The 25,368-nt window shown below is 40.3% G+C and overlaps 2 protein-coding genes across 12 annotated transcripts in view; both read right to left on the bottom strand.

Annotated features, from left to right (window-relative positions):
- The window catches only part of RPL17 (ribosomal protein L17), a 117,160-nt gene that overhangs the window by 7,602 nt on the left and 84,190 nt on the right, over positions 1-25,368 (bottom strand). The window lies entirely within an intron of this gene.
- The window catches only part of DYM (dymeclin), a 224,463-nt gene that overhangs the window by 126,697 nt on the left and 72,398 nt on the right, over positions 1-25,368 (bottom strand). For all 11 annotated transcript variants that reach the window (XM_061450486.1, XM_061450488.1, XM_061450489.1 and 8 more), the window contains 2 exons: positions 7,920-8,102; positions 3,523-3,701 (listed from right to left, as the gene is read on the bottom strand). In XM_061450486.1, the coding sequence (XP_061306470.1) occupies positions 3,523-3,701; positions 7,920-8,102 (362 nt within the window). The remainder of the gene's footprint in view (positions 1-3,522; positions 3,702-7,919; positions 8,103-25,368) is intronic.

Below are 25,368 nucleotides of genomic sequence, written 5' to 3'. Positions count from 1 at the left end.
AGCCAACACTTAAATGAGAATAAGGATATAAGGTTAAAATTTTATTTAAATGAAAGTCTATCTAGAATTTTAACCAAATACATTTCTACACTTTACATTAAGCACATGCATTAAAACTTTTATGTGCCATCTTATGCAACAGCATTGTCCAAACATGTACTGAGAAGACAACCACCACTTCTTTTTGTGTTGCTGGCCCTTTTATTCATAATCATTAAACTCTCATTACTGGACTACTTCTAATACTCCATCAGGAGAAGCTTTTATCTGGCGAGACACACCCATCATTGAAAAAATGGTAAAAAAAAGGTAAAAGCAGACAAAAAAAAAAAAATGGTAAAAGCAGGTAAAAACAGACACTGAAAATTGCAGGCGCTATATGTGGTCCAGGGTCAGGAACAGTTTCCCAAGCACAGTGTTTTAAAATAACCTGTCTTTAGTATACAACAAAATACAAGACCACATAGCCACAAGAGTAACCCTGCTTAAGCCAAATAATACCACAGGAAAAAATACTGCTGTACCATGGGCTGATATAAATACATCAGCATATACATTACTTCTGTCCAGTCATTGAGCAGCAATGAAATGCCAACTCAGCAGCCAAAGCAAACACATTCAATAGAAAAAGCTTATTTCTATAAGCAGGTATCTCACTGGTATTTTTACCTGCAGTATGGGTGTTAACTGCTCTTCCAAACAGACAAGGGCACAAAATTCTCCCATCCACAGACCACGAAAGACAGCTTAAGAAAAAATCTGCCAGTTGCCCCTATTTCACCAGTCTCACCATTTCCTGGAGAATCCCTGCAAGTACTTCCAATAAGACAAACAAATTCCAGATGTGAACATCCCTAACAGCACCAGATATTTAACCCAGTTATTTTATGAAATTATATAAAGTGACATGCTGTAAGCTATGGGAGACACAAACCCATCCTATTCATTCTACATTAAAGAGCAAAAAAGATGCACTGGCTTACTAATGACAAAGCATTATAAAGCATAATAGAATCTACCTGTGTCAGTTCTTAATTTATTTACAACTGACAGAGGTAAATTCATATATGAAGTAGGAAGCAAGCTGAGACTATCTAGAATTAACAGAAAAAAACATGCTGATTCAATTTACAAACTAAACTGAAGTTACAAAAGAGCAAAGACATATTTCAAAAACCCCTAGGAAATGTCACAGAACATCTGCTAACGATGCTTCCTGGGCACCAAAACTGAGAAGAATTAAACCAGGGGAAAACACAACAAATGTGGTGCACTGCATGCAGTGCAACCAGAACAACCCACAAAGTCCCTGAAAGTTTAAGATGAGCATTCAGCTGACTGATGATGTGATCTCTTATATGCTGTGGACTCTTACACTTCTCCCACCTGACTCTGTATGAAGAGACCAGTGACTTATGCCACACTCCTCCAGAAAGCCATTCAAAGATACCCACAGTGAGTACAGGTTTGGCTCTGAATTCATTACCTTGACTGTTTTCCTCCCATCTCTCTAAGTTGTAGGATTCAATCTCCAGGCTTTAGCTCTCACCACACTTCTCTGCAAGCGGAGAATCCTTTCTGTTCAAGGCTTTCCCCTTGTAAAGGCACGTACACATCCTGATGCAGCACGTACACATCCTGATGCTTCTCAAGCTCTTTTCTGACCAACTGAGCCAAGTCAGCTTTCATTGTCAGTTTTATTGTTAATTTTAAAGAGAAAAAAAGAGTTTCTCTACACTCTCCCCACTTTTCAATAGCCTGTAAATACTTTATGAAGTATGGTAGCTCACCACCAGCACAGTACGCAGTGTGTTAGTACCGCTCTTGCTGTTGCCATATAGGGAAGGAAATAACCAGCTCCACTGCTCCTGCCCCTTCTTCTCATTTAAAAGCCCAAAACTGAATTAGCCTTTTTCACCACAGGGTTGTAATTGAGAGATCATGATCTGTCTCCATTAACCCTCCCACCCCCCAATCCTTATTGTGTCTGCCTCAGCCTGCACTACTGAGCAATTAAAACTGCTCTTCTCAGTTGGCCGCTGCTCATTCTTACCTACTACCCACTACAAATGAGAGCACTGGACAAAGATGTCAGTAATGTATCAGCAGGGATTACAAGAAGCAGCAGTATGCTGTTGAAGAGCAGAGAGTTTCAAATTTTGGTATTAAAAGAATAAATACTGTTGACTTCTCAGTCATGCTTTTCCAAATTTTCTCAGCTTTTCCCAAAAGCTGTTTAATGTTGCCGATTATTTCCATGATTCTGTGATTTTCTGATTATTTTCTGAAGGTGAGTAAAGATAGATGATAATACATAAAAATACCCCACATTGCAGAGCATCTGTGTACCTGCATCTGGAGTTGTTTTGACACACGCACATCATGCTTTTACTGCAAGTTTTACAAGGCATCTGACATCAAATTATAAAACAATGCACACACTTAACCTTTATTTCTCTAAAGTAAATTGATCTGGTTAGCAGCTGTGAAACTTGCTATACCACACACTAACAGCCCAGAAAATTAAGTATGACCATTTAATTACAGAGTTCATGCAAAATGACCCAGCCCTCACCTAGATAATCTGCAGCAGACTACACAGGAGTTCAGTCTCGAATCAATTCAGCATCAACCATCTCACTTGAGTTTGCCAACAGTGGTGTCTATCAACTCCGATTTTAGCAATACATCTGCTGGGACTTGGACTGAAACCAAACCCATTCCATATTGCCATCAAGCAGGCAAGGGATCTAATTATCTGGCAAGATTTCAAATATTAAAATGGAAAGGGTTCTCTATTCCGTTACCAATTCCCCTAGACAGCCATTATCTTATTAAAGGAATGCTTTTTAATAAGTAAGATTTGTTAAAGTGGTTCGTGACATAACTGAAGTGGGGAGCAGAAGCTAATTTATAACCTACAAAACCTGTACCAGGTGTCTGTAATATTGGCCATTAACCACAATCCTATTTAAAGCAACTAAAAACTCACTACAGTTGCATTTCTATAAAATCTGTCAGCTGCTCCTTGAGGAGCTCCAGCCTCAGGTCAACCCTGTAAGACATTTGGCATGTTAGCCAAGTTACAGCTCATTTTGTTAACTATGATCCCTATATGCACACAGTAAGCTCGTGTAACTTTCTGGAATGAACATCTGAAAAAGAAAGATTAAATAATGAGTAGAATGTTATCTGCTGCCACTTCTGTCACACCATGCCCAGAGGTCAGCAGGTTTGACATGGATCAGACTAACAGTAGCACTGGAAAAGACAGTGAGAAAGCACTGAGAAAGACAGAAAGGACTCAAAGACAGCTTGGTAGTGCTACCAGTACTGTCTTTTACTGCAGTGACATGTTTAGCATCCTGCTCCTGAGATGACATAACCAAAAGGAATGAGTGAGCTAGAACTGGTGAGTAAGTGAAGCAGAACCTGCTGTCCTCACCACAGAAGAGGGGACACTGGCAGCTGTAACACACAAATCCCCCCTGATGAGCACACAGTAAGCAAAACAATACTTACAAGATTTTCTATGTCCGTTCGTGCCAACACATATGTCCGTACATTGCCATTTTGATGCAGAAGCATGTATAAAAGAAGAGTCGCTTGATCAGATTTCTGCTGATCACACAAAGCTGTGTATAAACTGTTAAAATTAATCTGGAAAGCGTGTGGATTTGATGATGAAAAAGCAGTACTATCTGAAATGAAGAAATAAAGAAAAAAACAGTCTTTAACAAATACATTTACCATTCAGCTGTCTGTTTTACAAAAAGCTCTTGGTGAAATATTTTATACAGACACATTAACAGGGTCTCATGAAGCTCCATTTGTGCCAAAATGCTAAACTTGGTCTCCCATATGAGCTCCATTAAGACCCCTTTATCTGCACAAGAGACTCATCTTCTTTCATAAAGTAATTCTGTTCTTCCAAATGGCTTCCTTTGTTAGAAAGGAAGGCAATCCCAAGAGCTGCCTCAACAAGGGCAGCCAGAGTGCCTTCTCTGGAACCAATGGACTGACCCACTAGAGCAGGCTGCTCCAAGCCCCTGTGTCCAACCTGGCCTTGAACACTGCCAGGGATGGGGCAGCCACAGCTTCTCCGGGCACTCCTGTGTCTGTCCCAGCACCCTGATGCTGATTCAAACCCTGCACCCCAAACTTCCAGGTTTTGCTCACTGGCATCGAGGCGGTGTATCTCCTCACCATTTCTTGGCATGAAGGGCAGATGTACACAGGTGAAGGCTATCAGTATATTGTCAGTGAAACACAGGTATTGTCAGGACATCAAAGAAGTGTGTGTGGTGGGAAGTCGTGGGTTAAGTGATTTAAAACACCACATCACACAGTCTAACACCCCTCAAAGTAACAGCAGTTTGTTCGTGTTCACAACGTAATCTGTGCCAGAGCTGGAAATGAGAATAAAACATATTTCTGTTCACAGAAGCCTTTCACAGGAAGCTTTACCAATTTCAATAAAAATGTCCATCAGCACAGAACTCTAACATCTAGCAATTTCCAGTGGAAATGGAAAAAGCTAGAATGACAGTCGATGCACTCATGTCAGAAAGCCAGGTTCCTGTCCTCATTCAGCCTCCCAATCTTCCCCAGTCAGAAATTTTGCCTTTGCTTTCCTCATAAAACAGAAAAACACCCACCCAAACCTTTGAGAGTACAAGGTTTTGTTCCAGTGCAGAGCAGGTACATTCCTCAGCTCTCAAAAAGCTTCACAGAAATTTATAGAAAGCATTTTCCTCTCCAGCTCGTTTAAAAAACATCCAACCAAAACATGTATTGTCTGAGATGATACGTGAAGTAGGACATTTATGTCCTTTTGGGCTGATTTATTTCAGCATCCTGGCAACTGAATACGAGGCTATCTTCTCTAAGTATACAAATAAGCTGCGCATAGGGAAAATTTACAGCAATTTCATGGCAAGATGATATTCTGGGAACAATAGCAGGGATTTTCAAGTATACTGAAGATGTAGACCTAAAAATTTCCATATTACTATGAGCAACTTCCAAAGTTGAAGAATTTAGCTAAAATTCCTTAGTTCCCACTGTAACAGACTACAGATTTCTGAATTGTTTATCATTTATTAAAAGGGCATTAACTTAGGGAAGAGCATAAACTTAGGGAAGTGTGACAATACTCCTCCTCCTCCTGCACCGTGGACAGAAGGGATCTTAAGGAGAGGAAGAAAAGACTCAGATGAATAAAGGAAAACAACAATGTAAATTTAGAAAGCAGCATTTTTACAAGCTATTTTACAGCCAACAGTATTATGACAGCTGACATAATAGGCAGCAGCACTTGTTTTTCATGCACATCTTCTATTCTCCTCAAATCCTGAAGGATTTCTCAGATGTTATAGAGCGTAACACCACAGGTAACGGTGAGAACAGTGTCACCACACGTGTGCCCATGGGAGCAACTGCAAGCCATCACAAATTTGGCTCTTAAATGAATACTTCCATGGTTTCTTATCAAACCTTTATACTCTCCTGTGGAAATATCTATACTGTTAGGGACTGACCCCACAAACACTCCCTGCACCCACTGAGATGTGGGTGTCTTGCTTCTGCCGTTCTTTTTAGTGGACTAAAGGTTTCTAATGGCTTTCAGCATGCAAGGCTGTGGTAGCTGTCCCTTGTTTTGAACATCTCAACTCTCTTTGGAAGGAAGGGCTGTTGGAAGACCTGCAGGAGCCCCACAGGAGCCTTGGCTCCCTCCGGGTTCCTGGGGGCCCGCTGGAGACAGCATGCCAGGGAGCCACTGCTTCTCTTGGCCTGGGCGAGGGGTGACAGCTCCAGCCATTCAGCTGCACTCAGCAGGAGGCTCTGGAGCAAACCCTCCTCCTTTCTGCAGGAGCTGGGAGGCAGTGCCACACACACAGAGCTGAGACGCAGCCCATCGGCGATGGAAACCCTGCCTCTGCCCCAAAATGAGGTACCAATGAGGCAGAGGAGAGACCAAACCTTGCGTTCTGAACTACCACTCCTGCCACCACAGCCCCTTCAATCACTCATGGTGACTGTGGACCAAATGGTTTAAAAGCATCCCACTTCAGGCAAGTATTTCTCCTTTCTAGGGAAAATCTGCATGTAGACACCAATATCAGATGAAGTCAGTGTGCTCTCGCAAGCAGCAGCTTGATGCCATGGTTAGCTAAAGAGTGTTGACTTTCAGGCTTCACTTCTGTGGATGGTTAAACCACGCCAATTACAATTACAGCTCTTCACTCTCTGTTTTATTAAAGGATAGTTAAAAAACTAAGAAAAAAACCCTTAGAAGTGTTAAAGAAACTTAGGAGCAACAGCAGCACATCCTGTATTATTCTACAGAACATTAAACTGACCAACAGAAAAATTAAATTATTCTAGATCATATAGAGTAACAAAAACTATCCTGAATTTTACTACTTTTGTCCCAATTAAGTTATATATAAACTACTTCACCAAAAAAGCCAGTTTTCATTTTATAGTCACATACCATAGATCACTCTGACAGTAACCAGCCTTCCTTTCTCGTATCATTCTCCTCTTACCAGTCCCTCAGAATGTTCACAAGAATCAAATTTAAGCTCATTTATATGAGTATTGCTAGTGGAAACAAGTTTATGGGAAACAATAAATCATTCTATAAATGTACACATCTAGAGAAAATATGGCTTTTCATGCTGCTTTTGACATAAAGTTCTTTTAAAATTTTATGATACATGTGTACAGTTATAACAGTTTATAATGATTCACGAATAACAGTGTATAACATTACCAGTTACTGATGAGATGAAACAAAGTCAATCAAAATAAAATATTCATAGAAGTTTGCAGTTTAAAAAACAGAACAAACCAAAACTGTGTCATGCATTTCATCTGAAATGCTCGAAATGAGTAGACATTACCCAATATGCCTGAAATTAGTAAACAGGATCTAATAAAGCAAAGGGGCACTCCAGGACTAAGAATTTTTCTTATGATAACAACCCTCCATCCTCATAACCCCAAAACATTTCAGAGGTAAAGGTGAACGAATGTAGAGCTCACCCTGCTAAAACTTAATGGTTAAAGAAATATAAAAACTCCCCCAAAATAGAGTAACTCAGAGGTACTCATGTGGTTCCACAGGTTATAACACAGCACCTGAGCTGTGCCAAGTAGCTCTGTGCACGCTGTCAACCTGCATAAAGCCAAGGAAAGGTAAACACCATGGCTAAAACTTGAAGAGATTGAAGCGTGTAGGTAAGGTATATATGGAAAGCAGCAAAATGCCTGCAAAGCTGAGCTATCTGGGCAGTCCAAACTGTGTTATGGCATTACTGTGTGCCAAAAGCAAGACACTGTGCAGCAGGGCGCTGTGAGTCAGTAAACAATATACCTCCAGTGACCAAATACACGGACTGGAACCTGCCTCAAAAACCAGGCAAGTGCTGCAACAACTCTGAAACTTTCCATATATACCATGAAAGCATTTATACTATCCAGTTTCTCCTCACATTTGCAATACAAGAACACAGTCAGCAAATCAGCTCCATCAGCAATTCAACTGCTTATCTTAGCTCTAAGGAACATGAGCAACTAAACAGTATTTCCCCAAGGGCTATAAAGTTTCAGGCAGTTCCTGCAGACTTGGATAACCAACCTACTTGTAAGCCAGTTTTATTTATATTTTTTGAAATGATGAAGCTTTCTAAGATTTTTCAAGTCTGAAGAAAAGGGCATCCTTCTCTCCCCTGTTCCAGCAGCTGAGGAACTCCACCTCAAAACTCCCAGAAAAACAATAATATATAATTACTGCTTTTCCACGGGTTGGCTGAAGGGAGAAAAAGCTTTGGGAAAAGACCCTGTACGCCGTCACAGCAATTTAACACTTCATTTTCATCAGTTCATGGTTAGAGGTAGGAACAGATACAAACCTTGGGTATTCTTGAAGGACATAATAGCTTGCCTGTAGGGATTCGGTGTATCTGGAGCATCGGTGAGATTGGCCAAGACCAGCAGCAGCAGTAGGCTCTGGTTAGCCAGAGGGGAGCACTGCTCCATCTGTGGCGTTGGTTTGCTGCCCACCCCTCCGAGCGTGAAGACTGTCCATAGGCCAGCTGCAGAGAAAAGGCAGAAAAGACCACGTTTATTCATGTTTTAATGAACAAGGCTCCTTCAGAGGAAAGGATGGCATCTGACACGCAGGTAGAGAGAGGAGAGGACAAACAATTCACCCCTGTACGAGGAGCTGACAGCTCTGACTGGTCTCTCAAAATGAAAGTTTCAGGACTAACACAGCAGCGGGCACAGAGAAGTGGGAATTTCAAGATTACTGGAAATTTAAGAAAGTTCTTCCCTGTGAGGGTGCTGAGGCGCTGGCACAGGGTGCCCAGAGAAGCTGTGGCTGCCCCATCCCTGGCAGTGTTCAAGGCCAGGTTGGACACAGGGGCTTGGAGCAAGCTCCTCTAGTGGAAGGGGTCCCTGCCCATGGCAGGGGTTGGAGCTGGATGAGCTTTAGGGTCCCTTTAACCCAAACCAGTCTGGGATTGTGTGATATAAAAGGAAATCAGGAGAGGTGAAACAAAATCATATTTCTGAAGGGGAAAACCTTAAACACAGAGCAGATACCAGCCAAAGGATGCATGTAGCAATCCTAATAATGCTAACATATTAAGAGAGGAAAAAAAGCCTGTATGTCACAATTTTATAAAACCAACTCGGTCCATAATACAGCATTCTATTTTTAATAAACTCAACATATTTTAGGTAAACACAGCAACAAAATGTAATACTGCTTAAACTAGAATCTCCAGAATGAGAGTCCTATAGAGATCATCATTATTGCTCATTATTGTGGGTAGACAACTTAATAGCAAGTAATAAACCTTCTGGAAAAAGAAGACAGGATCAACAGCAATTTAAATTTATATTTTAAGGTATTATTAAACTCAGCCTCATATTTTTGCATTCCTGCAGAAGACGAAACAACTTGAAAAAGCACTCCAGTCAGAAGTACTTACACTGCTCAGAAATTCCTTTTTAAGAGAGTGCATGTAAGATGTTAAGGTATGGATGTATAAAGGGTTTACAATAATTTGAAAGTCTAGTTAACAAGAAATAAAAGTCTGAAGTGGCAAATCACTATTTGTCAAAAAAAAACAACCAAAAACAGTCAAAAAACAAGACTGAATCCTTTTGGGTAAGCAAGCTTTCGTTGTCTCTAAAAACTGCCTCAAAAATACACATGTGACAAAGTGCAAAAACTTAATTCATTTTAAACCCTCAAAATTTATTAGGTACACAAATGTAAATAAATCATCACTCCACACCGACTCACAGTTCTTTCCTCATGGTCTACAATAAGAACGCATGTTAGCATACCCTCCCCTTTTTCTAGGTGTATATACATGGTGGATATACAGTATTAAGGCATAATGCCAGTAAAAAGCACCTGAAGGCTGCTTGTTAAGACTTTCGTTATCATACTGCTTGAACTTTGATGTTTGAGCCTGAAATGCAGAGCCATTTTCATATTTAATTCTTAAAACATTATAAAAAATTAACTTCAATACTAAGCTACCATCTTTGGAAATCCTGTTCCTAATTACAGCAGTGTTGATGAACCAAGTTGACCGGTTACATGCCAAAATACTAAAGCGGAGATGCTGCAGATTCTGGGGGAAAAGTCAGGTCAAAGGGTGGAATTTCCCCCCCTCATTGCCATGGTGATACATGGTAAGTTCAATGTCACTGCGCATCTACCCTTATCACATCTGGACTCCTGATACATTCCAAGGTGATAAGAAACATCCCCTCTTGATGACATTGACCCCCAAATGCCTGCTTAGAACGGGTTATTTAAATGTATCTTGATATTTCATTCCAGAGACTGAGCATTTAGCCAAATTATTCATGTAATAGGTCAAAGTCTTGAATTATACAGCACAAAAAAGAAATAATCTCAACTTAAAACAAAATTCCTGTTCCCTTTTTTCAACATTATCTAAATGAAAAATTATAACACACTTTTTAATCACAGAAAAATTAAGAAAGTTTAGTTTTCAGTCTTCTGTCTGAAACCTAGTCTGCTAGATTCAAGACACAAAGGATGAAAACCTGTAAGCCATTTGAATGAAAAAGCTAAGCACAGTATAACCAATTAAAAGAACTTGAAGTACTCCTAGTCCTGCACAATGAAAGCCAGGCAAAGAGTATTTTTCTTCAAACATAATTATATATAGTCAGATTTAGTAATAAACCAACACTCCATCATCACAATTGCAAGGCAATTACTGCCACGTCAAGGGCAGGGGAACTAATGCCATTCAGTACTAAGCAGCTTGAAAGAGTTCTTATAATAAAAAGCACTATAATTACAGCCTTCCTGGCAAAAAAATCATGTTACATTAATAATCCCATATCACTGTGTTTTTGATCCAGTGTCCTTAAATCAGAAAGAAGCTGAATAAAAATTATGACCACGAAGTTAGCTTTTAGACTCACATGAGTTATACAGATAGGTAACATGGAAAGAAATTATTCATATATATATTTATCATCATGTGTTAAATTAATTCAAATTTGGCACATTTGCTTTCTTAAAGTTTAGTGTACGTCTCATTTTTAATTTTTCCACCACCCCACCCTTCTGAGGCTGGCATCTGCCATTACTACACCTTTCCTCAACAGCTAGGAAAAGACAGATATGGCCAAAATCCTGGTGAGTAAGTTCAATCTTCCAGTAGGGAGAATGAGGTAATTATGTCCAAGAGAAATCTGCACATTGATATATGACCCAAGTAATCTCCTGAAGTTCCATCTCTTGCTGGCAAATGTACTCCTGCACAAAAGCAGTCCCAGGCTAACATGTTTGCAATAATCCTTTCAGTTCCAAAATGCTATGTCATGTTAGGTGGTACGTATCAGTTGGTACTCCCAACTTACTCAAGTTGAGAAATTCCTAAGGAAAACATCCTTTCTGATCATTAACAGCAGACTGAAATGCTATTTAGCTAAATAGCTAAAGAGCTTGAGAGGACAGCAAGACAAGAATTCTGTGTTCTGGCTGTATTCTACATGTTTATAATATTTTAAGTCTCAGTTTCCTACATGTGGTTTTACATTTATGTATATTTCAGTATTACTAAGCTGTATTTCAGGGGTTTTAGGGAGCAAACCAAAAATAATTTATACTGCAACCCCTCAGAAGTTATCCTCATTATATTCTTTTCAGATCTGATATTAGGGTTAACAGAAAAGGTATGAAGAATGTACACTGATACAAAACAAGTATCCAGAACCACATTTCAGATTCTGCTTCCTGAGAACATCCTGTGATGTTCTCAAGCGGCAGAACAAAAAACAAACAAATAAACAAAAAATCTCCAAAAATCCCACCCCAGAATAAAAGGAAGAAAATGCAATGTTTGAAATTCCTGTTTAAGCCATGGGTAGCTGTGACTGTACTAGTGCTGCCTGGTATCATTAAAAGCATGGAATGAAATTTGCTCAGACACTTCAACACATAGTGCTTGATTATCCTTCACATTTAAATTTCACTTTCAATTTCCTATTCTCTTGTCATTTTAATACATATCCCTGGGGAAATGTAAATTACAAATTTTTCTTAAAGCTTTCTATGTCTCTGAGCTACAACTCAAAACTAAACAGGTGAAGTGAAAAGGATGAAGGGGGTGACTTACCTGCAATAGCATCAAGACCCAAAGTACTACTGAAGGTCTAGAAACTCTTGGAAAGGTTTTGCATTACCTAATGTTACCTTTTTGGTGCTAATTACAAGCCTGATGAAGTTAATTACCCGTAATTCTAAAAGAGTCTCTTCAGCATTGTTGTGGTTTCAGCCAGCAGGCAGCTGAACACTACACAGCCACTCACTTGCTCCCCACCGAGTGGGACTGGGGAGACAATTGGGGAAAAAAAAGGTAAAATCTGTGGGCTGAGATAAAGACAGTTTAATAGGACAGAAAAGAAATGGAGAATAATAATGGTAAAAGAATACAACAAATAAGTGATGCACAATGCCATTGTTCACCACCCGCTGATGCCAAGCCAGACCCCAAGCAGCAGCCGCTGCCCTCTGGACCCCATTTCTTTTTCGTCCAGCATGACATTATAGGGTATGGAATGTACCATACGGCATGGAATATTCCTTTGGGGACTTGGGGTCACCCATCCTGGCTGTGTCCCCCCTCCCAGCTTCTTGTGCCCCCCAGCCTCTTCACTGGTATGCAAAGCTGACAAGACCTTGACTTACTGTACGCACTGGACGGCTGAAACATTGAGATAACAACATAATCAACATTATTCACCATCCTAAATCCAAAACACAGAACTACAAAAAATTAACTCTATCCCAGCCAAAACCAGCACAAACATTTATGTATTTGGATCACTTATTTCATCTATGCAATTTACTGTTTCTGTAAAACCGATTTTTAATTGTAATTCTCTAATATAAATTTATTTCTTGACTCAGAACCACACTACCAGATTTTTTGTTGATTAACGTTTAACATTCAAGTAACGTTTTGACAATTATTTCTGGCAAGTACACAGATACTTTGAGAAGAAACAGCCTGCTTTTACCTTTAAAACAAAATCAGGAGATGCATTTTTCTCTTCTACAAAACCACCCATTGCAGCTTCTTTTTTCCCAAATTCATATAATTATGAGTAAGGCATGGCAAGGAAAGCATGTCTTGCTTAAGAGCAATGTATGGGGGATTTTGCAATAGAGAATCGGAGGTCTCCTCTAAGATGGCTAGAAACAGTGTTCACAGCCATGAAAACAAGCCCAGAACTTTAATCTAGTCTGAACAGTCTGTGGAACAACACTTAATGGCAAAATGAAGTTATGTCACATTTATCAAAAAAGAATTTTCTTTCACCAGACTGTTATTTAATGTAAACACAATTCTGCAGAAATCTCAGCCTAATGTTCTGGTCTCTGTTACGCAACAAGACCATACAAGTAAGGCTGACGTTTGTACCTATGTGGAGAAAAGTTTAAATGCATTTTATAGTTTCATGCAAGAAAGCAACATTTTAAAACCAAAGGATAGATGGGAGCGCAGAAGGTAAAAAATTTACTCATTATAAAGCATTGATATTTATGGCCAACTGAACTTCTAGTACTGCGTGCCGTTATTTCAAGTTAGTGTATCAACAAACTGTGAGCTATAATGAATTTGTGAGCTTTTGAGGGACATTTATCAAACTAGTTGTAAACGAAACACATCTTAAGCACCGTCCAATGTAAAGCCTTAGAAGAAGATAAACCCTTCTGAGCTCTCTCCCTGGATAGAGCATTAACGCAGAAGAAATTGCTGTTACTTATTTCACAGTATTTTTCCAGGAAAAGGAGATATTTAATATTTTTCATTTAATAGCAGTTGTGAAATGCAATCACAGTAATAACTGAACTTCAAGGAGTTTTCCTTTAAACAACCTATCCTTCACTAAGTTTAAATGGAGGCATTAAATTTCAATTAACGCTGGCATACCCATTTGACTATGCTCATCAGCACAGACAAAGATGTCGCTGTCCCACTCTGCTCACCACTGGTCAGGCCACCCCTACAACACTGTGCTCAGTTTCAGCCCCTGCTGTGCAAAGAAGATGTGGATGGATGGAGAGGGTACACAGAACGGCCACAAAGATGATACAAGGATTGGGCAGTGTGTGAGGAAAGGCTGAGAGCCTCAGGGGAGACCCTGTCACCGTTTTCTAGTATTTAAAGTGCGGCTACAAAGAAAATGGAGACTCCCTGTTGACAAGGAGTCCCATGGAAAAGATGAGTGTGATGTTGGGCACAGTTGGACACCACAGGGAAATCTTTTGCAATGAGAATAACATGGGAATAACCTCCCCAGGGTAGTGGTGGGTTCCCCAACACTGGACACTGACAGGGTGCTGGGACATCTGGTCTAGGTCATGCTGTGCGTAGACAGGTTGGACAAGTGGATGCTTGAGGTCCCTTCCAACCCATTTTTCTGTGATTTCTCTCCTCACTGGAGCTTGGTAACAGAACAGGTCCTTTCCTCATCCCCCCCATATATACAACCTAAGTCCTATCACAAACCATTAGCCTCTCGTAGGCTCAGAATGGTTAGAGGTTGGAAGGAGCCTCAAAGCTCATCCAGTTCCAACCCTGCTGCCACAGGCAGGGACACCTTCCACTAGACCATGCTGCTCAAAGCATCCTCCCAGCAAGTTTTATTACTTTTGATACTATTTTGCAGAGTGTACCAGCCCAAGGTGCAGCCCTGGGGTGCTCTGAAGACTAAAAATGAAGAAGAGTTTTAGTAGACATGAAGATCTTCAAAAGATCTTCTTGATCAATTCCTGTCATTTTAACATTTCCAAAATGGCAATTCTCTTCCCTTATTGCAAAAATGGAAAGAACACAAATAGATGAGGCTAGAGAAGACAGTTTAAAAAGTGTTAAATACCAGAAAGAACCACAAAAAACCCCACCAAACTGATCTAACTCATGTTTCAATATCTGTTCAAATCAAGTCCTAGCTCCACACCCGGCCTTCCTATTTATGAATCTCTCAGCATCCAGAAGATTGTTCAATCATGCAACAACATCTAAGACAGAAGTAAATATAGACTATGAAGAACTAAAGCAAAAGTGATTTTCACTGCATCTAATTGATACCATCATGGACTTCCTCCACCGAAACCAGTGAATACTTATTATTCAAAAACATTACAATTACCAGTTCATTCTTACTACATTCAAGCAGCAGCTTTGGGAACTTGAGGGTTGGTTTTTTGTTTGTTGTTTTGTTTTTTTTTTTTATTATTTTATTTAATGCTTATTATGCGTGTCACATTTCTTAAGTCAATTCAATGGTTCTCACATTGTGGTCTGATGAACACTTTCTGGTGGCCCATGGAGAGCTGGCAGCTCACATTGTGCTGGCTCTTGTCCTTGTTTCCAGCTGCTACATTGTGTTAGAAGAAAGCTAAAAATACATAAATACTTTCCTACGATTACTTTTCCATGTAAGCAATTTCTCAAGTTGCCACGGGGATGTTATGTGATAATGAATGGGAGAGGAAAAAGTGGCCCATGGAATCATAAACGGGAGAGGATGGATCAGCGAGGCAACTGCTGCATCAAGATGCAGTTCACATAAAGTTGTCTTATGCTTTATAAGCACATCCTTAACATCTCCGGTCCTTACTAAAGCAGCTTCAGACTGCTAATTGTGAGAAGCACTGGGTATACTTGCTTAAAAGGCTATAAAAATAGCAGCTACACTAATTTCAGGAAAGTCCCATTGCAAGTTTTTGGAAGATTCATTACAGCAAGAAACAAGCAAAGCTGAAGTATAGGAAATAACGCAATAATTTCTATGTGGTTAGTGAACTTGCATGTTAAGTATTCCATCCTCAAGCAACAATAAACTCATAAGGAGCGTAAACACACCAATGCATACACAAACTACAACCCCTGACTGAAAAAGTGCGTCTGATTACAGCATGGATTTTTTAGGGAGGGAATTTACAAACTGAGAAGCATAAAAATGGCTGTCCTAAATACTGCAGTGACTATGTTTGCAATAACTGCTTCAGCTGACACAAGTCCTTATTAATGACAGATTTTTGCAACATTATATCTGACATAGTAATACAAACGACAAAGTAATGATTTTTTAATTTTCAGCAGTATTTTCATGCTCTCCACTGTCTGGCATTGGGCAAAAAGAATTAGGCCTAGACAGCTTAAGACATAGAAGGAAAGATGCTGTAAAAACAACAATAAATGAACAGTTTCTGGGCAACACACAGTCTAGTAAAATAAATTCACATTTTAAATACTAGTAGGCTAGCCGGTTTCTAAGTCATCAGCAGGCTGCAGGAAGTATTCACACGTGGGAGATACTGAATTTAAAAGCTTGTGGGCAGTGCTGTAAGCATTTTGAAACAACAGCTTAAAACATCTTGACTCTATTTATTGTTTGGAACATAAGAACAATACGGGATGTATATCAGAGTAAATGCATCATCAGTTGAAACAACACATCTTGGCTTAAAATCTGACCAAGCTATCACTTAGTCCTTGGTGCAAAGTGCCGTGCAATGTCAAAGTCACACGTCTCAACAATGCACGTAATGGACTGCCATGGGCTGTATTTCAAGTACCGTTATTACTATCGTAAACATTAATTTATTTATTTTCAGTATTTAATTCCTAATTATTGCAGAAAAAGTGACTGCAAAGCTCTAGAACAATTAAGCACATGTTTTAGATGGCATTTCTGAATGTTTAAGAAATAAATTATAGAAGACATGTTTTAAAAACAAGTTACTTTCTTCTCATCAAACCAGCGCAACAGAACTACTAAGGCTGGCTCATTGCAATATATGAGTGAACACAACTTATTTGTTTGAGGGTTTTCACACCTAATAATATTATGGTAAAGGAGACGAGTATTTCATCCCACTTGCCAAGAACAGCAGAAGGTAGTAATTTCTGTGAAGCCAAGCCCTGCAACACAAAACATGCTGCCTGCCCCAGTCCTGACCAGGAACAGCCCAGGTCTTGTATGTGTTTATATCTGTATTTTCAAAATGCAACCCAAGCACCTGATTTTCAGCCATCCCCACTGCTCCAGGCACTGCTGCAGCAGAACAGAATAGCTGCGGGGAACGGCACTGCTATAGGAGGCACCGGAAAAAACGAAAGCCCAGCAGATCTACAAATAAACTGTCCTAAAGCTGTGGCATGAGAAGCGCCACCGTGCCCGAGAAGGCCGGGGCTGTGATGTCATTAACACATTCTGGAAGCAGTTTTTCAGGAAATGAATCATGGAAGTAAGTGAAAAGTGAAAACGCATTAGGTAACTGTGTTCATCCCCTACCCATGCACCAGTGTTCCCTCCAGTACATTTTGTTATTCTATCCAGTCTAATTTTAAGGGACTAGTAATGGAGCTTGAACCACTTCCTTTGGGAAGAGTGTTCCATAATCTAATAAACCTCAACATTAAGATTGTTTTCCTAATATTCAGCCTAAGCATTACTTTGTTCAACTTTGTCTACTTATTCCTATAAGTGGTTCTATGTAATACCATAAAACCTTTCTCCTCCAGTTCAGTGTTTACAGCCTTTAAATAAAAGGCACAGTCATGCCTCCTTTGTTGCCTAGCCAAATTATATACACAGATTTTTCTTTCCTTTCTTTGAAAGTCTTTTCCATTTTGCTTCAAGCGATTAATCCCAGCTCCAACACTTTGCACAACCTCTCAAATGTCACTGCACTGAGAAAGATTACAAACACTAAACTGCATAGGTCTAATATCATAAACAAGCCTATTCCCCAATTCACTGCAAAAAATAATGTTTATTTATTTTAAACTATTCATCCTCTTTTTTACCATTGGAACCCAGGAGTTCTTTACTTTGGCATCTAAACTGATACAGGCTTTTTTCAGAGCTAGAGTCCTATCTATGCCTTCAAATTACCTTACCCTTTCTGCTTTCAACTTCAAAATAGGAGAAGATCACCTTCTCCCAGGAGCATGAAGTTAGAGACTTGCATTCCCATTAAAGCTTTTGACACCACAGCTGTATCAGAAATGTATAAAGACATTCCCCTCTCCCCAGTTATTCTGTCTGAAAAACTACAAAAACATTTATGAACAACTCTTACGTGCACACAGGTGCTGCAGAATGGGATAGCTTTGTTAGCTGGAAGCCTCTGAAGATGTTTTTAGTATCTGTAACATGAATCTTAATAGCAGACATATCTCGTGACAGACGCCTTGAAGAATTAAGTAAAGCAAATTACATTATCACATTCCTGAATCAAAAGGCCATAAAGATGCCAAATAAAGCTAGAAATACCTCTAATAAGCCATCAATCCACGTCAAGAAACACAGACAAAAACCCTATAGCATGGGAATATCTTACACAAGGAAGGAAATCATCACATTTTTACAAGCTCCACACAAGGCCCCTTGATGAAAACATCCATTGCAACTCCTTTGGACACAAGCAATACAATTTCTGAGATGAAACGATATTTCTGCTTCACATATGAAGACTGCTCAATATAACTGAAGCCGCAAATGTGACCGTAAAGATAATAAAGGTTTTATGATACTATGTAAGTATTATGACTATTTTAAACCTGGTGGTGGTTTTCTGGATAGAAAACTCCTTTGGCTTTTGCCCAGAGCACAGTCCTGGTCCTTTATTGTTGTGGTCAGAATGGAAGGGAGCACAGTGAACATGTATAATCCCACTGATGGTGGCATTGTTTTTTTTCCAGTAACATTTTTTGCCAACACAATCAGACAAAATTGGGGACAGAAACAAACATGGAAACATATTCAAACACTATCTTGGTGAAGTGAGAGCCACATTCATCCACAGCATTGATTTTGACAACAACACAATCATGCTAGTCCACTGAAGAAAAACATTACCAAGACCAAACCAATGGCTCAAAGAAACCAGATGAAGAGGATGGAAAAGACAGAGAAGTTTTAGAAGCTGAGTAGCAAGGAAGAAATCATGCTTCAGAGCAAAGGATCACAGGATGATTCAGGCTGGAAGAGACCTCAAAAGGTCCCTGGCCCAACCTCCTGCTTCAAGCAGGGGCAGCTATGGGGTCACACCAGGTTGCTCAGGGTTTCATCCAGCTTAGCCTTGGAAACTTCCAAGGATGGAGATGGCACAACCTTCCTGGGCAGCCTGCTCCACGGCTCAACTGTCCTCATGGTCCTCACACATAAATATTTCCATAGGATTCCAGAAATTCTTAATTTCTTTTAAAAATAATTCTTCATTTATAAAATGGAAAAAGAATAAATCCCTTTCCAATCCTGCATGCTTAAAACAGGATTAAGGGAGAAGAAAGACAAGCAACAAAAAAATTTTCAGAAGTAGAAAATTAATTTTCCAAGAAGAAAAATAAGATTTATCATCACTGATATCAGATCTCGAGATTTCACGTTCATTCCTCCCTCTTTAAAGTCGGGTGTACAGGGCTGTTGGGGAAACGATTTTAAGATGTGTACATGCTCAAAGAGGAGGTGTTTTGAATTAAAGAATACCTTTAAACCTAGTGCTGGCACATGCAAACATTTAAAACAAACAAAATACTACCTTTACTTACCAAAGTTACTTTTACAAAACCAGCAAGCCAAACACTTGGCAGCTGTAGTTGCCAGTCATTACCTCTTTCATAAGAAAGTCAGTAGGTACTTATCAGCAATCTGAGCTACACCTACCTCTGCTCGAGCCATTGAAGCATGCACCTAGGGAAACCACACGTCTGTTTTAAAGAGTTTATTACAGAAAATAGAGGAAAGAATATAAGCCCTGAAAGAAAGGTACACAGAACAAAATAGATGAAGGCAGCAATTACATTTAGTATACTATATAATAGTTAGGAACGATTAAGGAACAATGTAATCCATCAAGGTGAATTTATGGCACTGCTCTATGTATTTTGACAAAGACAGCAGTCAGAGTAATGTATGATTATTCTTGGAAAAAATCCACAACAATCACACTCACGCTGTCTTAGACAATAATGCCTATGCAGCCACAGCAATGGTGGGCAGAGAAATTATTCAGTAGGAGAAGGGATCAATGTTGTTAAGTTTGGAGATGATGTAACAGCACGACAGTCTTCTGAATTTTACAAAACTCTGGAAAATTCAACGTGAGAAGACTTTCAAGGGCCTTTCTCAGGTTTCAAGGTGTCCAAAAGTGCTCCACACACCACATTCAGACATTTCCCATTCATGCACTGCAGAAGAGGTTTTAGAAATCCAGGTCATGCTCTTGGTAAAACACGAAGCACAAACCATAAGAAAAACAGGAGATGCAGGCTGACAAACATTTTGAAAGTCTGACTGCTGTTTACTGGAGTCGCAGACAAAACTGTTTAGATAGCCCACAACATACTGCAAAAAACTCACTGAATTTTTCCTGATAACCTTGTCCTTGAATTTCTGTTGTTTACTGCAGGCTCAGAGAATATTAAGAATTTCTTGTCACAAAGTTATGCACATCTTGATTAACCCCCTTTTAGGAAGGAAGGAAGAGAAGATGCTTAACAGAACAAGACTGCCAGCATGAATTCTTCTATGTAGCAAACAGGCCAAATATATTACTCTAATATTTTTACTGTAGATAGACTCATTTTGGGGTTTATGTAAGTATATGAAAATGATATTCTATATAATATTTTAAATAAATTATAAAATATAATCGATTTATTGAAATTATCAAATATATATCAAATATGAGCACATAAAGAAGAATCATGAAGTAGTCATCATGTATAAATACACATTCATAACATGCATTAGGTGTGAATTCTCTCCAAGTAACACGGTGTCCCCTATAGACAATTTAATAGAACCCCAGACTGGTTTGTGTTGGAAGGGACCTTAAAGCTCATCCAGCTCCAACCCCTGCACAGGCAGGGACCCCTTCCACTGGAGCAGCTTGCTCCAAGCCCCTGTGTCCAACCTGGCCTTGAACACTGCCAGGGATGGGGCAGCCACAGCTTCTCTGGGCACCCTGTGCCAGCGCCTCAGCACCCTCACAGCAAAGAGCTTCTGCCTAAGAGCTCATCTCAGTCTCCCCTCGGGCAGGTTAAAGCCATTCCCCTTGGCCTGTCCCTACATCCCTTGTCCCAAGCCCCTCTCCAGCTTTCCTGCAGCCCCTTCAGGCACTGGAGCTGCTCTCACGTCTCCCCTTCAGGAGCCTTCTCTTCTCCAGGCTGCCCCAGCCCAGCTCTCTCAGCCTGGCTCCAGAGCAGAGCTGCTCCAGCCCTCGCAGCATCTCCATGGCCTCCTCTGCACTCACTCCAACAGCTCCACGTCCCTCTTGTGTTGTTGCCCCAGAGCTGTACCTCAGCTCCAGTATTCCAGGTGGGGTCTCACAACTTGCTGGTGTTCCCTGCACCAGGCTCTGCTGCACTTCAAACACAATGTAAGACCTAACTTAAAGATGTGGTGTTCAGTTACTCAAACAAGTGGCTATAAAATTTTTTAACACCTTCTCATGCTTCTCCTACTGCAATGACAGTCTGTTCCAATCATGAAACACAACATACACATGGCACACACATGTTCAGAGTTCGAAGCAACTGCAAAACTCATGGTTGTCCATGCTCCACCTGAGTTCTGTTCTCTTGTTTATGCAGGTGATACCAGAACACTTGCAGGCACCCATATTTTCTGTGCGATCCCATTACAAATGACAGCACTCAAATTCTCCTTTTGTCATTAACCTTTATTTCTTGGATTCCAGTGTTATTTTTAAATAGCACTAATTAGGGTGTTGATATTAACTAACGATTCTGAAGTAGTACCCTCAGAAGAACTTCATCTGTGCATAGATGGGGAAGAAGGGAGGTGAAATTCAGACTGCCGTGGACAGAAGTGACCTGTTACATTGCTAGACAGATTCTGGCATCCAACAGCTGATTTTTCCAGAGCAGTTATAATCTTATATCACTTTGTGAGTTTAATACACTGCTCCTGTTGACCTGTTGTGACTGCAGGCACTCAATGCAAAATGAACCCATTTCTTAAGTGAGACATGAGAACACGAGGAACATGAGAAAGTGGCTCCTGGGAGTCTCCCTTAGAAATTATTTGTCATACGTCTAAAAAAATAAATTAATAATAAAATGGTAAGCGACAAGGGAGGACTATTTTTTTTTCTGGACTCAGGTGTCTAAAACACAAGGTAATTTTCATCTTTCTGTTCCCTTCCTTGTTAAAGGTATGCAGCTCAGTTGCCATGGCAAGACATACCCATTTCCATCACAACAAGACATATCCAAATTCCATGACAACACATCTCCTAAGTTTCACTCCTCCAAACTTGTGAAGCACCCCCAAGCACTGGTACCTGCAACAGCTCCAACCAGCTTCTCCACCAGAGCCATCAGGAGAGCATCTAAAAGCAACTAAACACAACTCCAAATAGAAGTACAGTTGGGAAACTTGGTTCTATACAGTCTGGGAGAGCTCTGGCTGCCACCCACATTTCTGAGAAGATTTGCTCACACACCTTGGACCCCACCACCTCTCCCCAGCACATGCTGTGGGTATATTGGTTGTCATCTGCTCCAGCCTTTCCCTATTTTTCCTCTGAGCCATAACGTTTTATAATGTAGAGATAACTTCCTCCTCTACTCTACCAGCTGTACCGAGGAAGACCCTGAGCGTTAATTCTCTTGCTTGAAACCTGGGCCACCAGCTACTGAATGAAGAAATTGCAAGGAAATTCTGCCCCACATTTTGGAACTAGCAGCCTCCACAAAGGGTGCCACATAGAATCATGGAATGGTCTGGGTTGGGAGGGACCTTCAAGGTTATCCAGTCTCTCCCTGCCCCAGGCAGGGACACCTTCCACTGGAGCAGCTTGCTCCAAGCCCCTGTGTCCAGCCTGGCCTTGAGCACTGCAAGGGATGGGGCAGCCACAGCTTCTCTGGGCACCCTGTGCCAGCGCCTCACCACCCTCACAGGGAAGAGCTTCTTCCTTAGATCCAACCTAAATCTCCTCTGTTTAAGTTTTAACCCATTACCCCTTGTCCTATCACTACAGTCCCTAATGAAGAGTCACTCCCCAGCATCCCTATAGGCCCCCTTCAGACACTGGAAGGCTGCTATGAGGTCTCCACGCAGCCTTCTCTTCTCCAGGCTGAACAGCCCCAACTTTCTCAGCCTGTCTTCATACAGGAGGTGCTCCAGTCCCTGATCATCCTCACGGCCCCCCCTGGACTCGCTCCAACAGCACCATGTCCTTCTTATGCTGGGGACATCAGAACTGCACACAGTACTCCCAAGCCCCACTGGCACAATGCTCCATGTAACACACCTGATGAAAACTCAAGATTCAGAGACTGCTGACAGTTTTTCACCAAGTTTCTGCTCAACATATGCAAACAGTAAGTTTCAGAACCTTGTAACTTCATCAGATCTAGTAAACTTTAGGAAGGATTGCAAATGGCACATCTCTGTCCACAGTTTCACTCCCCTAAGACCCCCTTCCCAAATCTCAAGAGCCTGCTCCAAGGCGTAAAGGCTCTAAAACTCCTCAATAAAACAGATGTAAGAATCCAGCATTGGTTAAGTAACATTTTTCCCTAACCTCATTCTCAGAAACAGGAGAACTGTTTTCAATTAAAGCAGTGCCAGTAAAATAAAAAAATAATAATAAAGAAACAAAAAAAAAAGAGGCTAAGGAAGACACTCAGCATGAAGAGTTTCATCACAAACAACTGAAATCTGAAGAAAAAAAAGCGCAATTGATAATTGGATTTCACTATAGAACGTGCTATATAAGCTTATCTACAGGCATCAATACCAGCTTCAGCCATATGAACGTTAGTAAAGCAGTCCTTTCAATGATAAAGCATTGAGAAAGATAGCAGTCCTGACAAATGAAGTCCTGCCCCTCAAACAAGCATATCACAGGCAAAGCAGAGTGAGATTTGTCATTATCTTGACTAGCAGAAAATGACTCCTTAGCTGAAAGAATCTGCTCTCCCTGCTCGCTGTTCAAAGCAGGACATAAATTGCTGCCAGTGTTGATGAGCTGTTTTATGTTAGCACCTGCCCTTTGGCTTCGGTCTCTGAACTGAAATCAACTCCAGAGGCATCAGTTAGTAACAACTTTTTGTCACTAGATATCACGGCTGGATTCAAACCAACAAAATGGAGCCGCAATACATGATATCCTATTTGAAGTCCTCTTACGCCTCTAATACCCATTAAGTTGCTTGTCTTTTGGGTAGATGGCCAGTGTGGAGGGAATGCTGTTGGGAAAGGTTTTCATGTACAGAATTTGCTGACTACAAAAATACAACACTATGGGGGGGGAAAAAGGCTGACTAAGTATTACTGACTCTGCCTGGATATACAAGCTTTTTTATAAAGATAGTTTTTTTTCAACAAAAATTGATAGTTAACATTGAAATTATATAGAAACATGTGCTAACACTCATCAACTTCACTACTGCAGACTGAAATTACATATCATGTACTAAGAAATTTTTGGTTCCAAATCCTGATTTGCCAGTTGTTATTAACCTACCTTATGGCATGAATTACATAAAGATTTGCACTTATACCAGTATCAGAAGTTACATTTAGAGGCATTTTGTCTCTAACACACATGCTCAGTTCCAAAATGTTTCATCTTCAGTACCCAAAAATGTTTTACCACAGGGCAAGGGATTCTTTTAGCCTCTTTCCTGTTCATAAGGATTTTGCAACAGTGCCAAGCCATTAAGAATAACGCATTTGTTCTCTGGGAGTGCAATTAGGAAATACTGAGGTCTACCCATAAGTGCCTTCTCTGCAACCATCTACAATAGGTCCTATGCCCGTGCTTGAGAAAGAGAAGTTAACTTTTTAATATAACCTACAATGCAATTCTTATTCTGTACAAGACCAACCTAGGCGTTAAGAAAAGGCAATCTGAGCAGTAAGACTGCCCTCAAAAGCACCACAGCCCCCATGGTCACTGTACACACTTTTGAACAGTGCTTTAGATTTTCATGTAGCTCTCTCTTCAGTGGAAAGCCCTGCCTAGGCCAAATGGAAAACAGAAACTGTCGGCAAGCCCTACCTAGGCCAAGAGAGCCCTACCTTGTACACAATCTCTGCAGGCCTTTAGCATCAGCAGCTGCCACTTGTGCACTGTAATCCTCGTTTTGAGTAGGTAATTCAGACGTTATCACTATTACCAAGGCTGGTTGATGATATTGTTGCTTTTGACACACAATTTCATGCTCCATGAACTTAAATACTTGTGTACAAGAATATTCAAGTGCATTTGCATCTATTCAAATTGCAGTTGATGGTGTTTCACATGAGTTACCCTTTCATGGGGGTTCTTTGGGAATAGTGACAACATGCTTCCTTGTGTTGTGGAAAACATGAGGAAAATCCATGGAAAAATGGACGTTGACTGCCTACATCCTAAACTCCATTTAGCAAAACAAAGAATTATAATTAGCAGGACTAGACAAAGAGATACATGTATATGCTATAATACATCTTATAAAATCATCTGAAATCATTAGTTAAGTGGGAATCTTCCACAAGCTATCACATGCAAGCAGCATGTTTTACTAACCTTGAAGCAAGGCCTAGCAGTTAAATCATGAGGGTAAAGATCAGAACACTGGAATCTGATTCGTAGTTGTAATGTCAACTTCTTGTATAATTTTAGTCAAGCTGCAAGAATGTTATTTCCTCCGTTTCCCCCATCTGTAAAAATGAGGTTTTTTCTACTTAGTAAGGGCATTTACATCTCAATGCCCTTGGCCTGAACATGAGCTGTTTATTCTGGTTAAGGATGGATGA

Source organism: Pezoporus flaviventris, unplaced genomic scaffold, assembly GCF_033815535.1.
Source record: "Pezoporus flaviventris isolate CSIRO_AGI_PZ_B2104156 unplaced genomic scaffold, CSIRO_AGI_Pfla_v1 ptg000010l, whole genome shotgun sequence".
NCBI lineage: Eukaryota > Metazoa > Chordata > Aves > Psittaciformes > Psittacidae > Pezoporus > Pezoporus flaviventris.
This window is presented reverse-complemented; position numbering and strand designations above follow the sequence as displayed.